Source organism: Drosophila novamexicana, unplaced genomic scaffold, assembly GCF_003285875.2.
Source record: "Drosophila novamexicana strain 15010-1031.04,08,12 unplaced genomic scaffold, DnovRS2.1 tig00000462-arrow-pilon, whole genome shotgun sequence".
Taxonomy (NCBI): Eukaryota; Metazoa; Arthropoda; class Insecta; order Diptera; family Drosophilidae; genus Drosophila; species Drosophila novamexicana.
Window position 1 is genome coordinate 434,288 of NW_020824806.1, and position 17,622 is coordinate 451,909.

The 17,622-nt window shown below is 38.4% G+C and overlaps 1 protein-coding gene across 3 annotated transcripts in view; it reads left to right on the top strand.

The window, feature by feature from the left end:
* The window catches only part of LOC115760521 (myosin heavy chain, non-muscle), a 42,275-nt gene that overhangs the window by 14,683 nt on the left and 9,970 nt on the right, over nt 1-17,622 (top strand). For all 3 annotated transcript variants that reach the window (XM_030701891.1, XM_030701893.1, XM_030701892.1), the window contains exons 4-5: nt 11,232-11,388; nt 15,636-15,757. In XM_030701891.1, the coding sequence (XP_030557751.1) occupies nt 11,232-11,388; nt 15,636-15,757 (279 nt within the window). The remainder of the gene's footprint in view (nt 1-11,231; nt 11,389-15,635; nt 15,758-17,622) is intronic.

The following is a 17,622-nucleotide window of genomic DNA, read 5'->3' on the forward strand; positions in this document are numbered from 1 at the left end:
TCGTATATAGACATGGGTCAAAATTTACCACCCCCATATCTTGGCCAAATCTCATCCGATTTTCACGAAGTTTGGCTTTTTGTTAATGGTTTTCCCTCTAGATTAATCTGGCATTGGAAGCTCGACACCGATTTTTTAGTCGAAATTCATGTCCAATCTTACCCCAAGATTTGTATATAGACATGGGTAAAAAATTACCACCCCCATATCTCGGCCAAATCTCATCCGATTTTCACGAAGTTTGACTTTTTCTTCATGGTTTTCCCTCTAGATTAATGTGGCATTCAAATCTCGACACTGATTTTTTGGTCGAAATTCATGTCCAAATCTTACCCCAAGATTCATATATAGACATGGGTCAAAATTTACCACCCCCATATCTCGGCCAAATCTCATCCGATTTTCATGAAGTTTGGCTTTTTCTTCGTGGTTTTCCCTCTAGATTAATCTGGCATTCAAATCTCAACACCGATGTTTTGGTCGAAATTCATGTCCAAATCTTACCCCAAGATTCGTATATAGACATGGGTCAAAATTTACCACCCCCATATCTCGGCCAAATCTCATCCGATTTTCACGAAGTTTGACTTTTTCTTCATGGTTTTCCCTCTAGATTAATGTGGCATTCAAATCTCGACACTGATTTTTTGGTCGAAATTCATGTCCAAATCTTACCCCAAGATTCATATATAGACATGGGTCAAAATTTACCACCCCATAACTCGGCCAAATCTCATCCGATTTTCACGAAGTTTGGCTTTTTGTTAATGGTTTTCCCTCTAGATTAATCTGGCATTCAAATCTCAACACCGATTTTTTGGTCGAAATTCATGTCCAAATCTTACCCCAAGATTCGTATATAGACATGGGTCAAAATTTACCACCCCCATATCTCGGCCAAATCTCATCCGATTTTCATGAAGTTTGGCTTTTTCTTCAAGGTTTTCCCTCTAGATTAATCTGGCATTCAAATCTCAACACCGATTTTTTGGTCGAAATTCATGTCCAAATCTTACCCCAAGATTCGTATATAGACATGGGTCAAAATTTACCACCCCCATATCTCGGCCAAATCTCATCCGATTTTCACGAAGTTTGGCTTTTTGTTAATGGCTTTCCCTCTAGATTAATCTGGCATTCAAATCTCGGCACCGATTTTTTGGTCGAAATTCATGTCCAAATCTTACCTCAAGATTCGTATATAGGCATGTGTCAAAATTTACCACCCCCATATCTCGGACAAATCTCATCCGATTTTCACGAAGTTTGGCCTTTTCTTCATGGTTTTCCCTCTAGATTAATCTGGCATTCAAATCTCAACACCGATTTTTTGGTCGAAATTCATGTCCAAATCTTACCCCAAGATTCGTATATAGACATGGGTCAAAATTTACCACCCCCATATCTCGGCCAAATCTCATCCGATTTTCATGAAGTTTGGCTTTTTCTTCAAGGTTTTCCCTCTAGATTAATCTGGCATTCAAATCTCAACACCGATTTTTTGGTCGAAATTCATGTCCAAATCTTACCCCAAGATTCGTATATAGACATGGGTCAAAATTTACCACCCCCATATCTCGGCCAAATCTCATCCGATTTTCACGAAGCTTGGCTTTTTGTTAATGGTTTTCCCTCTAGATTAATCTGGCATTCAAATCTCAACACCGATTTTTTGGTCGAAATTCATGTCCAAATCTTACCCCAAGATTCGTATATAGACATGGGTCAAAATTTACCACCCCCATATCTCGGCCAAATCTCATCCGATTTTCACGAAGTTTGACTTTTTCTTCATGGTTTTCCCTCTAGATTAATGTGGCATTCAAATCTCGACACTGATTTTTTGGTCGAAATTCATGTCCAAATCTTACCCCAAGATTCATATATAGACATGGGTCAAAATTTACCACCCCCATATCTCGGCCAAATCTCATCCGATTTTCACGAAGTTTGACTTTTTCTTCGTGGTTTTCCCTCTAGATTAATGTGGCATTCAAATCTCGACACTGATTTTTTGGTCGAAATTCATGTCCAAATCTTACCCCAAGATTCGTATATAGACATGGGTCAAAATTTACCACCCCCATATCTCGGCCAAATCTCATCCGATTTTCACGAAGTTTGACTTTTTCTTCGTGGTTTTCCCTCTAGATTAATGTGGCATTCAAATCTCAACACCGATTTTTTGGTCGAAATTCATGTCCAAATCTTACCCCAAGATTCGTATATAGACATGGGTCAAAATTTACCACCCCCATATCTCGGCCAAATCTCATCCGATTTTCACGAAGTTTGGCTTTTTGTTAATGGTTTTCCCTCTAGATTAATCTGGCATTCAAATCTCGACACCGATTTTTTGGTCGAAATTCATGTCCAAATCTTACCTCAAGATTCGTATATAGACATGGGTCAAAATTTACCACCCCCATATCTTGGCCAAATCTCATCCGATTTTCACGAAGTTTGGCTTTTTGTTAATGGTTTTCCCTCTAGATTAATCTGGCATTGGAAGCTCGACACCGATTTTTTAGTCGAAATTCATGTCCAATCTTACCCCAAGATTTGTATATAGACATGGGTAAAAAATTACCACCCCCATATCTCGGCCAAATCTCATCCGATTTTCACGAAGTTTGACTTTTTCTTCATGGTTTTCCCTCTAGATTAATGTGGCATTCAAATCTCGACACTGATTTTTTGGTCGAAATTCATGTCCAAATCTTACCCCAAGATTCATATATAGACATGGGTCAAAATTTACCACCCCCATATCTCGGCCAAATCTCATCCGATTTTCATGAAGTTTGGCTTTTTCTTCGTGGTTTTCCCTCTAGATTAATCTGGCATTCAAATCTCAACACCGATTTTTTGGTCGAAATTCATGTCCAAATCTTACCCCAAGATTCGTATATAGACATGGGTCAAAATTTACCACCCCCATATCTCGGCCAAATCTCATCCGATTTTCACGAAGCTTGGCTTTTTGTTAATGGTTTTCCCTCTAGATTAATCTGGCATTCAAATCTCAACACCGATTTTTTGGTCGAAATTCATGTCCAAATCTTACCCCAAGATTCGTATATAGACATGGGTCAAAATTTACCACCCCCATATCTCGGCCAAATCTCATCCGATTTTCACGAAGTTTGACTTTTTCTTCATGGTTTTCCCTCTAGATTAATGTGGCATTCAAATCTCGACACTGATTTTTTGGTCGAAATTCATGTCCAAATCTTACCCCAAGATTCATATATAGACATGGGTCAAAATTTACCACCCCCATATCTCGGCCAAATCTCATCCGATTTTCACGAAGTTTGACTTTTTCTTCGTGGTTTTCCCTCTAGATTAATGTGGCATTCAAATCTCGACACTGATTTTTTGGTCGAAATTCATGTCCAAATCTTACCCCAAGATTCGTATATAGACATGGGTCAAAATTTACCACCCCCATATCTCGGCCAAATCTCATCCGATTTTCACGAAGTTTGACTTTTTCTTCGTGGTTTTCCCTCTAGATTAATGTGGCATTCAAATCTCAACACCGATTTTTTGGTCGAAATTCATGTCCAAATCTTACCCCAAGATTCGTATATAGACATGGGTCAAAATTTACCACCCCCATATCTCGGCCAAATCTCATCCGATTTTCACGAAGTTTGGCTTTTTGTTAATGGTTTTCCCTCTAGATTAATCTGGCATTCAAATCTCGACACCGATTTTTTGGTCGAAATTCATGTCCAAATCTTACCTCAAGATTCGTATATAGACATGGGTCAAAATTTACCACCCCCATATCTTGGCCAAATCTCATCCGATTTTCACGAAGTTTGGCTTTTTGTTAATGGTTTTCCCTCTAGATTAATCTGGCATTGGAAGCTCGACACCGATTTTTTAGTCGAAATTCATGTCCAATCTTACCCCAAGATTTGTATATAGACATGGGTAAAAAATTACCACCCCCATATCTCGGCCAAATCTCATCCGATTTTCACGAAGTTTGACTTTTTCTTCATGGTTTTCCCTCTAGATTAATGTGGCATTCAAATCTCGACACTGATTTTTTGGTCGAAATTCATGTCCAAATCTTACCCCAAGATTCATATATAGACATGGGTCAAAATTTACCACCCCCATATCTCGGCCAAATCTCATCCGATTTTCATGAAGTTTGGCTTTTTCTTCGTGGTTTTCCCTCTAGATTAATCTGGCATTCAAATCTCAACACCGATGTTTTGGTCGAAATTCATGTCCAAATCTTACCCCAAGATTCGTATATAGACATGGGTCAAAATTTACCACCCCCATATCTCGGCCAAATCTCATCCGATTTTCACGAAGTTTGACTTTTTCTTCATGGTTTTCCCTCTAGATTAATGTGGCATTCAAATCTCGACACTGATTTTTTGGTCGAAATTCATGTCCAAATCTTACCCCAAGATTCATATATAGACATGGGTCAAAATTTACCACCCCATAACTCGGCCAAATCTCATCCGATTTTCACGAAGTTTGGCTTTTTGTTAATGGTTTTCCCTCTAGATTAATCTGGCATTCAAATCTCAACACCGATTTTTTGGTCGAAATTCATGTCCAAATCTTACCCCAAGATTCGTATATAGACATGGGTCAAAATTTACCACCCCCATATCTCGGCCAAATCTCATCCGATTTTCATGAAGTTTGGCTTTTTCTTCAAGGTTTTCCCTCTAGATTAATCTGGCATTCAAATCTCAACACCGATTTTTTGGTCGAAATTCATGTCCAAATCTTACCCCAAGATTCGTATATAGACATGGGTCAAAATTTACCACCCCCATATCTCGGCCAAATCTCATCCGATTTTCACGAAGTTTGGCTTTTTGTTAATGGCTTTCCCTCTAGATTAATCTGGCATTCAAATCTCGACACCGATTTTTTGGTCGAAATTCATGTCCAAATCTTACCTCAAGATTCGTATATAGACATGTGTCAAAATTTACCACCCCCATATCTCGGACAAATCTCATCCGATTTTCACGAAGTTTGGCCTTTTCTTCATGGTTTTCCCTCTAGATTAATCTGGCATTCAAATCTCAACACCGATTTTTTGGTCGAAATTCATGTCCAAATCTTACCCCAAGATTCGTATATAGACATGGGTCAAAATTTACCACCCCCATATCTCGGCCAAATCTCATCCGATTTTCATGAAGTTTGGCTTTTTCTTCAAGGTTTTCCCTCTAGATTAATCTGGCATTCAAATCTCAACACCGATTTTTTGGTCGAAATTCATGTCCAAATCTTACCCCAAGATTCGTATATAGACATGGGTCAAAATTTACCACCCCCATATCTCGGCCAAATCTCATCCGATTTTCACGAAGCTTGGCTTTTTGTTAATGGTTTTCCCTCTAGATTAATCTGGCATTCAAATCTCAACACCGATTTTTTGGTCGAAATTCATGTCCAAATCTTACCCCAAGATTCGTATATAGACATGGGTCAAAATTTACCACCCCCATATCTCGGCCAAATCTCATCCGATTTTCACGAAGTTTGACTTTTTCTTCATGGTTTTCCCTCTAGATTAATGTGGCATTCAAATCTCGACACTGATTTTTTGGTCGAAATTCATGTCCAAATCTTACCCCAAGATTCATATATAGACATGGGTCAAAATTTACCACCCCCATATCTCGGCCAAATCTCATCCGATTTTCACGAAGTTTGACTTTTTCTTCGTGGTTTTCCCTCTAGATTAATGTGGCATTCAAATCTCGACACTGATTTTTTGGTCGAAATTCATGTCCAAATCTTACCCCAAGATTCGTATATAGACATGGGTCAAAATTTACCACCCCCATATCTCGGCCAAATCTCATCCGATTTTCACGAAGTTTGACTTTTTCTTCGTGGTTTTCCCTCTAGATTAATGTGGCATTCAAATCTCGACACTGATTTTTTGGTCGAAATTCATGTCCAAATCTTACCCCAAGATTCATATATAGACATGAGTCAAAATTTACCACCCCCATAACTCGGCCAAATCTCATCCGATTTTCACGAAGTTTGGCTTTTTGTTAATGGTTTTCCCTCTAGATTAATCTGGCATTCAAATCTGAACACCGATTTTTTGGTCGAAATTCATGTCCAAATCTTACCCCAAGATTCGTATATAGACGTGGGTCAAAAATGTCCACCCCCATAACTTTGTCAAATCTCATCCGATTTTCCCGAAGTATGGCTTTTTCTTCATGGTTTTCCCTCTAGATTAATGTGGCATTCAAATCTCGACACTGATTTTTTGGTCGAAATTCATGTCCAAATCTTACCCCAAGACTTGTATAGACATGGGTCAAAAGTTACCACCCCCATAACTTTGTCAAATCTCATCCGATTTACACGAAGTTTGGCTTTTTCTTTACACGGAATCGGACTCTAAAAAGAATGCTCGCCGTTCGCTGTTTCCACTGCATTTGTCAATGTCTAAAAACAAAGAAGAAGAAGAATGAGCAGAGGAAGACGAAGTTGAAGAAGCAGCAGCAGTTGGCATGATGACTGTTAAAAGCGAATACATCCGCCGCTAATTGTTATGCCAAAAACGTTAAGCAATTTGGAAAAGCAACAAAACATACATGTGTACATATATATTTGTGCATATTTTGTAAACTGTTTAAACAACGATAACAAATTCCACGCCTGCAAGCCATAAATTCGGTTCAAATATATAAATCAATGAAAAGCTGCTGCGCCTGTTAGGGTCGCTTTCAATTGCAATTTCAATTAATAGAAATTTATTCTGACACATAAATAAACGAAAACGAAATGAGCAACAAATTGGGAATTTATTAAGCAGAAGCTGTTGCTGCTGCTGCTGCTGCTGCTGCTCAAACGGGGCAGCCCGTCTCATTAACCCAATAAAATAAACAACTGCTAAATAAGTTTCACTCCAATCAAGCTGGCAACATGTTGCCAGCTGCTGCTGTTAAGCTTTTAAGCTATGTTTCATTGTGGGTTCTTTTGCTGCGCTCTCTTCTTGTTTAACGCATGCGGCTTCCTCTTGCTAACAAATTATGCGCTGCTGTTTTTACATAAACATTTTATGTGCCTGCTGCTTAACATAACATTGTCGTTGTTGTTTTTGTTGGCGAGTCTAATTAAATGCGCAAACTGTTTTCGGCCTTTTCAAATGCGGCCGCCGTTGGGTTTTGATGTGGGCGCGCACTGCTTTGAATTTGTTTATACACATTACTGTATTTGTTGTTGTTGCGGCTGCTGCTGCTGCTGGCGCTGACGTGCTGTTACGCTTCAGCGCACGCGACGCCGACGCACGCGTTTTAGATTGTTGCTGCTGCGCTGTCAGCTTTGCACTTATACAAGCGCACCACGCACTTTATGCGGTTCTCTCTCATACACATACACACACTCTCTCTCTTTGCGACCTGTTCCATTTAAATGTTGCTGAGTTGGCTGTGTGAGAGAGTGAGAGATTTTTATTAACGGCATAATTATTGTAATTTGTTGACATTTAATTTGATTTTTAAATTTCAATTAAATTAATTTGTGTGGCAGCTGCATGTTGATTATTAATACACGTCAATAAACTGCGTATACACAAATACAAACACACACGCACACACACACACACATACGCATTGGTATGCAAATGAAATGTCAACACCTACCAACAAATATGGCGACTGGCAATTTGTTTGACATGAATGTCCAAGCGAATGGGCGTCAAATGTTGTCGGGCAACGCGCACACACACACACACACACACTCACACTCACACATATACGCACACACAGCCCACCGCGACCCTCTCCCGGATGGTTGTCCAATTGGACGCGCCTGCTTGCAAGTCCAATTGGCTGCGACGTACTTCGATTTGATCTCTTCATTTTAGCCAATTTAATGCAATTTGCCCAGCTGAATTCACAGTGAATTAATGCAAATGAAAAATAAATAAAACAAAACAGCAAAATTCAACATTTCATGTTTGCATAGCTGTCGTCAGATGCGTTGGCAGCTAAATATAAATACACTTGACGTGTCTCTGACCTACACTCGCCCCAGGCCCCCACCCCACCCCGCTCCCCCCACCACCCTTTACAAGCCAAACGCTAAGCAACAACGACAACTGCAGTCGACGTCGCAGTCGCCGTCGCCGTCACCTTTAACTATCTTCTGAGTTGTGCACTAATTGAAATTGCAAGTCGCAAGCATTTAAGCCTTAGATATATATTAATAAGCCACGCCCCCAGCCCTCACTAGCTAGCCCACTTTCTGGGCTATCTCTGATGGCCCCGATGACACTTAATTTGTTTTTGGCTAGATTTTTGGCCACGAGCGAATGCAAATATGCCACAAATTCGTACTGCAATTATATAGATCTCTAGCTATAACTATATATGCATATATGCATATTTATTTATTTATGATGCATGCGCATTTTAGCCACGTTGCGGCATATAAATTATATTGCATATACATATATTATTTATATGCATATAACACAACAGCTTTGACAATTATTGGCAGCTCGCGAGCTTTGCTTTGCTTTGCCGTTGTACCGTTTCTTGGGTGGGCCAGGCGCCGTACGTGTGCGGCAGGTGGTGAGGAGGGGGGGGGGGGTGGTGGTAAGACTGTACGTAATTAACATGAAAAGCGCCGACATTTTGCTTGAGCATTTTGTGTATTGCATTTGGCAATTGTAATTGCAGCTAATATTCCACTAAACGTCAAGTGCTTGAGATTTAACGCGTTTTCACAGCGCACGCAAATTCAAATGAACTGTACTCAACGAAGTAGAAGAAGAAGAAGAAGAAGAAGAAGAAGTAGATGAGCAGAAAAGCTCGCGTCAAAGCTCAAAGCGCAGCTTAATTGAAAAGCGTGACACGTTCAGACGGTTGCGACGGGCCTCAGATCAATTACGCTGGCTCTAAGATTCTTATATTGTTGCCAATACCCTGTGCCCAATGCGAAGCGCCTAATGGGTATACTGCGCTCTTTAGTCTGCATGTTAACAAATATGACAAACGCATTGGAAGCTGTTTTACAGCATTCATCGTCTACGTGAAAGCTAGAATTCTTGTTCAAATGAGAAAAATGATACGACTACGTGATACCCTGTGGTGTTATTGAAAAAGTGTGGGTAATACTATAAGTAAGTGTTGCCTGAAACACCTGCTAGCCGCGATTTGTAAGACTCATATTTACAGGATATCTAATAGTCGCTCTATATTTGAAATTGTCTAGTGGAAATGTCTTGTAATCTTGACAGAAACACGTGCTAGCCCAGATATGTTAGCATCATATTGGTTATTACAGGGTATCTAATAGTCGTTTAATATGCGCGGTTGTTGTTTAATTGCAATGCCTTGTTTTTTGCTTATAGGATTTGCATAAATTTCATCAAGCATAGCACTTAATATTGACTTATTAATATGCGCAAAATTTGTGTTGTCGCCACGTTTTGCACTTGGCTTCGAGTTCTTGACCATATTTGGCCAAACGCTAAAAGCCGGCCGGAAGGAGGCGGGGCAAGAAGATCATCTGCCCCGCTGAACGGAACGTAGTTTGTTTTTGTTTTTTTTTTAGCCAGGACAATGACTCAATGTGTGCGAAGCATAAATCAGACAAATGATTCAGCGGAGAGCTGAGAGATGCGGGAGAGAGAGAGAGAGAGCGAGAGAGCGAGAGAGAGGGAGAGGGAGAGGGAGACGCGTGTTCTCTCTCGTCATGGTCGTCACTTCTAAAATGATTGCCAAAAATGAGCAACAAATTTACAGAAACCATTTTTGGCTGTCTCGACAAGGTTGTTGTTTGTTGTTGTTGTCGTTGTTGTTGTTGTTGCGTTGATTGTCAAGACGTGATTTTCTGGCCATATGCCTGCCTGAACTTACACACAAAGCCAGCCGCGCCGCCCGCCGCCCGCCTCTTCACGCAAGCGTGACTCATGACTTGAAAAATCCAAACATTTTAACCAAAAATTTCATCAAAATTTGTATCTATCTATCTTCTTTTTTTTTTCTTTTTCATTTTGTGCACCCAAAACTTACAGCTCACAACTTTCAATTTCTCTTTTATGTGTGGGCTGCATTTGAATTTGAATTTGAGTTTGGGCTTTTGGCCATTAGCTGATTGTTGTATCTGCGAAATTTGCGTTTAATGTTTGTTTAATAACTGGGCAAATGTGCCACACAAAAAGCGTTCAAGAGCCGCATACTTAGTGCCCACGCAGTCGGTCCAGTTATGTATATATCGACTATATGTTTTGTATATAGTGTATGTGGGCTTTGCCGCCTGCCAGTTTGGCCACTGGCTTGCAGATACCGATACAGATACAGATACACGCTCATAGATACAGATACATGTGTTTGCTGTTTATGGCGCTGCGACTATCCAATTTTTAAGACTAAGCCCGAGTGTGTGTGTTTGGGCAACATTAACTAGGCCACTGAGCATCCAACGAGTTGTTGTTTTGTGCTTGACGCTGCCTAATTCGTTGCATGTTTCAACTTTGAAATATATTAAGAATACAAAGCTATGTTTAAAGCGAGTTTTAAAGTTCAAATTTTCTATAAACTAATGTTTAAGTGGCTTTGCCACAGCTGTTGTAATTAGTTTACTTCATTTGTAAAAGATGTTGTTTAGTGCATTTCTATATTATTGAGTGGTATTTAAATAAGCAGACTTTGCTTATATTCAGACAAATTTATACATATTTGTCAACTTGGGCTACTTTTATAGTCCCGATGAGCACGTGAATATGATTCGTATAGCTAAGTTCTGTTAAATAGACTTATTGCTTTGAGAATTGACTTTCCTAGAAGCTAATTTCTTATCTTAGTAAATGCGGTTCAATTCGATTTACATTATAATATTTTTTTAGCATTGTATTGTGCAATATGTTGCCGCAGCCTTACATTCATTACTTTCAACAAACATCGCCTTTCTATGCGATTCTCATGAGTTGAAGTACAGGCTGCAGACTTAGCTGTTCGTTTTTAGGGACATGTATGCCCAATAGGCATATTTTAAACTAAAGTCAAGTGTTTTACTGAGATGTCTTTGATCGGTATTGCGAGCATTTGCATGTGGATATATATTTTTGGGTATGTTTATTATTAAGTAGTTGTAGATGATGAATGAATAATAAAACATGTAATAGTTATTATTCATGTTCTGCTTAGTCAAAACAATGTACGAGACCTTTTTTTAATGTTATTATCTTTTTGTTTTAGACATATTCCGGTCTCTTCTGCGTTGTGGTCAATCCCTACAAGAAATTGCCAATCTATACCGAAAAGATAATGGAACGGTATAAGGGCATAAAGCGACACGAAGTGCCTCCGCATGTATTTGCAATAACGGACAGTGCCTATAGAAACATGTTGGGTGGTAAGTACCAAAGATAACAATGTCTATATACGATATATATATTGTATATAGAGGTTATATTATGCATGTAGCTGCATGAGCTGAAACATTTGCTACGCTACGTGTATCGCAATTTTGTGCTTTATCGAAGTAAATTCCAGGCGACAGCAAATAAACAAAATTCAAAATAATAAACAAACTGAAAAGAAAAGCAGAAAGCAAACAAAAGCCAACGCACCCCGAAATACCTTGATAAGATATCAGCGCGTCGCCGAGCTGAAAGTTTCCGTGAATTGCTGCGTGACTACATAAAAAAATCCAAGAGATACATTTTTAACTTTAAGTTAAGCCTCGCCTCGACGATTGCAGCGGGGCAATGCAGAAAAAATGCGGGTGAATCATTATGTACCAAGATATATATATATATATATAAACAAGATATATAAGCATCTATATATAGAGTTTGGCATATTTTTCTAATCGGAAACTGGAAACTGGTTTCCTTTTCGCTAGACTCTTTTTTCTGCTTCTGTTTTATAGAGTTAGTTGGCTGCGTTTCAAGCGTAACGTGCATTTGTATTTGATGAGTCATTTGTAGAGCTGCAAAACATATGCACAACTCTCCGGGCCCGCCCCGCCCCGCCTCGCCCCCCGCTCGCTGATAATATTGCGTTTATACGTGTCATTACCATATTTGGGCCTAGAAGTCGTATCGTTAATGTATGTGTGTGTGTGTGTACAACTTTGTCACCATATTTGCCGCTTAATCAATTTCTGTGTTTATGCACAATTTTCATAATGCTCTGGCTCTGGCCAGGTCGGCCAGGTAAAACGTGCACACGACTTGGACTTTGACTTTAACCGAAAAAAAAAAAAAAAAAAAAAAAATTAATATAAATACAAATATCTGTGAGCTGCGGGTGCGGCTTTTGCCTGCTTTGATTTATTTGTTGTTTGTGGCTTCTCCACAGCTTTTACGCGCCAAGCCCAGCCCAGCCCAGCCCATCCACGACAGCTCCAACTTCTCGAACTTCTCCAGCTCTTCTCGGCATTGGATCCAAGCACGCACCGCGCCGTCCACTCGAGTCGGTGTTCAACTTTGCGGTTTCTGCTGCCAATTGCAATTTTAATTTTCGCCTTTTTTTTTTCTTCCTACTTTTCTGCTTATGTGGAATTCATAATGCGCCCAATGTCATAAGTTTATTGCTTATGACACAACGGACACGCCCTCGAGGCGTTGGTCTATTAAAAACGCCGCAAATATATATTCCATGGGTCAGTTTTGTCAGATGTATGACAGATGCATTAAGGCGTGTCCGATTGTAACTCGAATACCTTAAAGTATCCAGTTTTGATCGAGCTAAATATAGATAAGAAGTGATTAAATATTATGATAATTTGTGTGGCCAAAAATAATTAAGTTTGAAGTCTTTTATTTCCTTTTAAAGTTTCAGCTCTTTCATTAAACCATGCTGATCAACTTACTTCCACTAAAGATCTAGCTAAAAGTCGATTGCTCCTACAGATTTGAGCTCTTACTAAAGATCTGGCTGGATATTGATGTCTACTTAAGATCTAGCGAGTAATTGATTCTTACTAAAGACTTACCTGTAAGTCGACTCTGAGTAAAGATCTCTTCAAAGATCTAATACAAATTTATCTAAGTAGTTGGCTCTTGATAAAGATCTATCTGTATGTCGACTGGGTATCGATTCTTAAGACTTATCTGTAGTCGACTCTGAGTAAAGATATCTTCAAAGATCTAATACAAATTTATCTAAGTAGTCGGCTCTTGATAATCTATCTATCTGTATGTCGACTCTTACTTAAGGTCTAAATTAGACTCTTACTAAAGATCTACCTAGAAGACGTCTGTTAAGTAAAAGATCTATCTGTATGTTGACTCTAGCTCATCTTAATGTTAAAGATCAAACAAGTTGTTGATCTAGCTATATCTTCAGTAGAATCAGACGTTTTATTTCTCTCCAACTACTATTAAAGTTATTTTCTTGGCGATTCTCTAGAGAAACTTGAGTCCTCTAACTTGCTTTCTTCAATCAGCTGTCAAAATTTATCCTCATGTTTAAAGTCTCTGCCTATAAATAGCCTACCTCTATATTTGCTTATCGCTTGCTTTGTAAATGGATCCGACTTTAATATGCTTTTAATTGGCAATTATCACAACTATCGCTTATAATAGACGCAAACACGCTTCGTATTGCTTGAGCAGGCACCCCAATATCGCCCAAATATAGTCGCTTAATTAATACAAATGACATATATACACGCAGCCGACATCAAAGTAATTCGCTGATCTATAATAATATTTGATTTTTGATGGCATCTTGATGTTTGCACTGCGCAACGCTTCAACAACTTTTGCTCTAAATACCAAAACGAAGAAAAAAAAAAAAAAAAAAAAAATGATTTTTAATTGAGATACAAAAAAAAAGCAGCACAAATAATGCCATAATATGGGAATCATAAATGGCAAGAAGAAGAAGATAATAAAAAACCATCATAAAAAAAATGCTGCTGAAATGTGGCGCCAATATTTTAAGCGGCGATCTCTAGTTGTTGTTGTTGTTGTTGTTTTTATGGCTCTATTCATTGCTTTGAAAAAAAAAAAAATATCATTTGTGTTGATCAGTGTAGCTTGTGGAGAAGGGGGGGGGGTGGGTTGTGGTAGAGGCTTGGTGGCAACTTATGCAACGCGTCGTCGCCTTGGCAACGTCTCAAATCTAACAAAAAATATATCTAAAAAAAAAAAAAAAAAAAAAAAACGAATATTCAAGCTGAGATCTGACGAGAGTCCATCTATGGCCATATACGTACGGGCCATAATAAGTACGGGGTCGTTATGTGCCAATTTGTTATCTATTTTTTATTTTATTTCATGTTTTTTTTTTTAATTTTTATATTTTTATTTTGCAAACCGAAAAAAGAATCTGTGCCAAGCCAATGGATAATGGATATGACGGCGGGTTATTGTGGTTAAGTCGCACAGCTAGCCCCCAGCTAGCGAGTGTGTGTGTGTGTGCGTGTGTGAGTGCTTAGCGAGTATCTGTGTGTGTATCGAGAAACTGGGCTAACTAACTGCAATCCGTTTGCTGCCACAGTTAAATGTCTATAACGAATGTCACATATATCAGACGAAACGCTTTTGGATAGATAGATAGATAGATAGATAGATTGCCTAGACGGAGCACCAAGTGGCGCCCGCTGTCAAGCCATCTCTGTGTCTCTGTGTGTGTGTATCTGTGTGTGCGTGCTTGTGTATCTGTGAGATGCGCGCTATTTTAAATGGTTTTCAATTGAACGTGTGTCCCTCATCTCTTTTATTTTTTATTTATTTTGTGCGCCTTTGTTTTATTTGTTGTATACCCTGTAGTTTAAATAATTATGTGTTTGATTGGACTTGAAAAAAAGTTTGCTGCCGTTTCAATTATTAACCAAAATTATTGTTAATTAAGAGCGCTTTAATGTAATGCACACATGTCTTTTACTTTACTTGAACTTTATGCATTTATTTGTTGAAGAAATTAAAATTTTTGATAAAATGGGAGAATGCATTTTTCTAAAAGAAAAGTTGATGATATTGCTTAAAATAAGATTGTGGCTTAAATTTTAATAACTTGAGAGTTAGAATTTATTATCATCAATCATCAATCATCAATCATCAATCATACTCCAGCTGATGTATTGATGTTTTCATGAATTATTTAAGATGTACCCAAAAATATATGTTTATGTATATGTATATGTATTTGTATATGTATATATGGATATGTATTTGTATATATTTATATGTATATGTATATGTATTTGTATATGAATATGTATTTGTATATGCATATGCATATGCATATGTATGTAATATAGATGCATTGGAAGCTGGTTCGTATACTTAAGCTCCATTTACAGGGTATCTAGCATTTGCATTTGCCTTCTTTTTTAATGCAGCTCACTTGAATTTGGGTCAACAAAAATTTCAAGCTGAGCTGTGCTTAAACAAAACATTGCTGCAAAAAATAACTTTAAAAAAAGAGGAAGAAAGAGAAACTGAGAGGGAGAAAAAAAGCAGAAACAATAACTTTGTCAGCCATTTTTTGCTGTTGTTGTTGTTGTTGTTGTTGTTGCTGTTGTCGCTTGACGCTGTAATTAAATGACCCATTTTTGCATATCTTCATCACGATTATTATTAATAATATAATTAAGAGTTTTCCTTGTCAAACAGCTGCCTTATTAAAACTACATTTTTCGTATAGATCGCGAAGACCAATCGATTTTGTGTACTGGCGAATCGGGTGCTGGCAAAACGGAGAATACCAAGAAGGTCATACAGTTTCTGGCCTATGTAGCTGCCTCCAAGCCCAAGGGCTCCGGTGCGGTAAGTATCTCAAAGATACTCCAACTATCTAACTATTTATATCAACGATTTCACAATGCCAAATGCAACACATGGCGTGGGCGTGGCTCGAGTGAGTTAGTTGTGCTTATTATAATTATTGCTACTTATTGTTATTATGGTTATTTTTACAATTAATCAGACGTCAAATGTGTTAAGCATACGAATACCTTTTTTTTTGCGAGCCAGGCAATGTGAATGTGTCGGCAAATTGACTGCGGCTTTTATACGCCCGCAAACAAGTACGCTTTGTGGGTGTTGCGCATACCCTGTAATAGCGAAGTGGCAGGCAGAGAAGAGCATATTAGTTAGATTCAAGTACATCATTTGCATAGGAAATATGAACAGCTTATAAAATAATTACCAAGTGTTGATTTTTAGATATTCTTTGCACTGGCAAATTCTCTAGAAATTGTGCCGAAATCTCTTTTCAATGTTAACTAAGTTAAGTATTTATCTTAAAAACAAACTAGGCACAAAAAGTCTTGAGATAAGTCCAGCTGGTCTAAAGTAATCCCAATCTTACCAAGTTGTAGCGGTCGTCATTTATTATATCTAGGAAATTATCAAGCAGCCTTTATATCTATATACACATTTGGTATATTCTGCCCGTGCTTTTTACAGGGCATCTCGCTAGTCGCGCCTCGTTGCGCTTTTAAATCACTTTTTACTTTGTTATATTGTTATATTGTTGTTGATGTGGTGTTCAATGAAAACGTTTTCCCAGCTGTTGTCCGTCTCTAGTTACGAGCTATGATCCGCAAATGCAACTGAGTAGACACACACACACTCACACACACACACACAGGCACCACAAATGTTGCACTTAGCATTGATGTAATGACATTAAATCACGTAGCCGCCATGAGGCGAGTATTATCCATATATGCAGCGCATATGGCTGCCACTTGGCGTGGCAGATCCCCAGTAGCACAATGGGCACCACAACCCTCTACACACACACGCACACACACACGCCGCACACTTCATTAATCAGGCGCACAACAAAACATAACCCAGCCGAGATAATACATATAGATGTGTGTGTGTGTGTGTGTGTGTGTGTGTGTGTGAGTGTGTATATATATATGTTCGTGTGTAGCCCAAGTTATTTGACGGCTGCTGACAAATTACTTTATTTGTTGTGCCCTACACCAAAGCGGGGCATTAACTGTCGCAGATATGATTTGTGCTCAGCTCCAAGTTTTTCGAAAAGATAAGTTTTTGCTAGTCTTGGAAAACAAATAACTATAAATTTAGCAGATTTAGCATAATTTTAATTTGTTGCTGAAATCATTTAAAAGTTTACGAAAACAGGGTTTGTTTGTATATTTATGTTTGCATATTTTATCATTTGATTTTTCTTCAATTCTCTTATCAAAACGTAGAGTATACACATTTCGTTAGATTTACGTTTTATTAACAACCATAAAATAAACACCCAAAATGAAATTTAATTGCGTTTGTCAAAAAATGGTAGAAAAAGAAGGGTTGCCCCGCACCCTCGCCCCGTCTGCCCACCAAACAAATTTCGACGACAATTGAAAATGAAAGAGAATTGAAAATTAAATCACTTGCAATTGCGTCAGGGCCAACCAGTTGGTAGAAGTTTTTTATTTGTTTTATATTTACTTAATTTATTTATTTATCTAATGTTATTTGAGTTTTTGTGATGCGTGCATCGCATCTGGCCGGAGAAGTGTGTCAGTTGTTGTTTCATAATTTGTAATAGCTGCCATAATTGGCTTTAAATGTGATGCCAACAAATCCTTTAAGGCCCGTGCCCCTGACTTGTTGCTGTTGCTGCTGCTGCTTTACAGCCTTATATGAGGTGTCTGGTTTTGGCC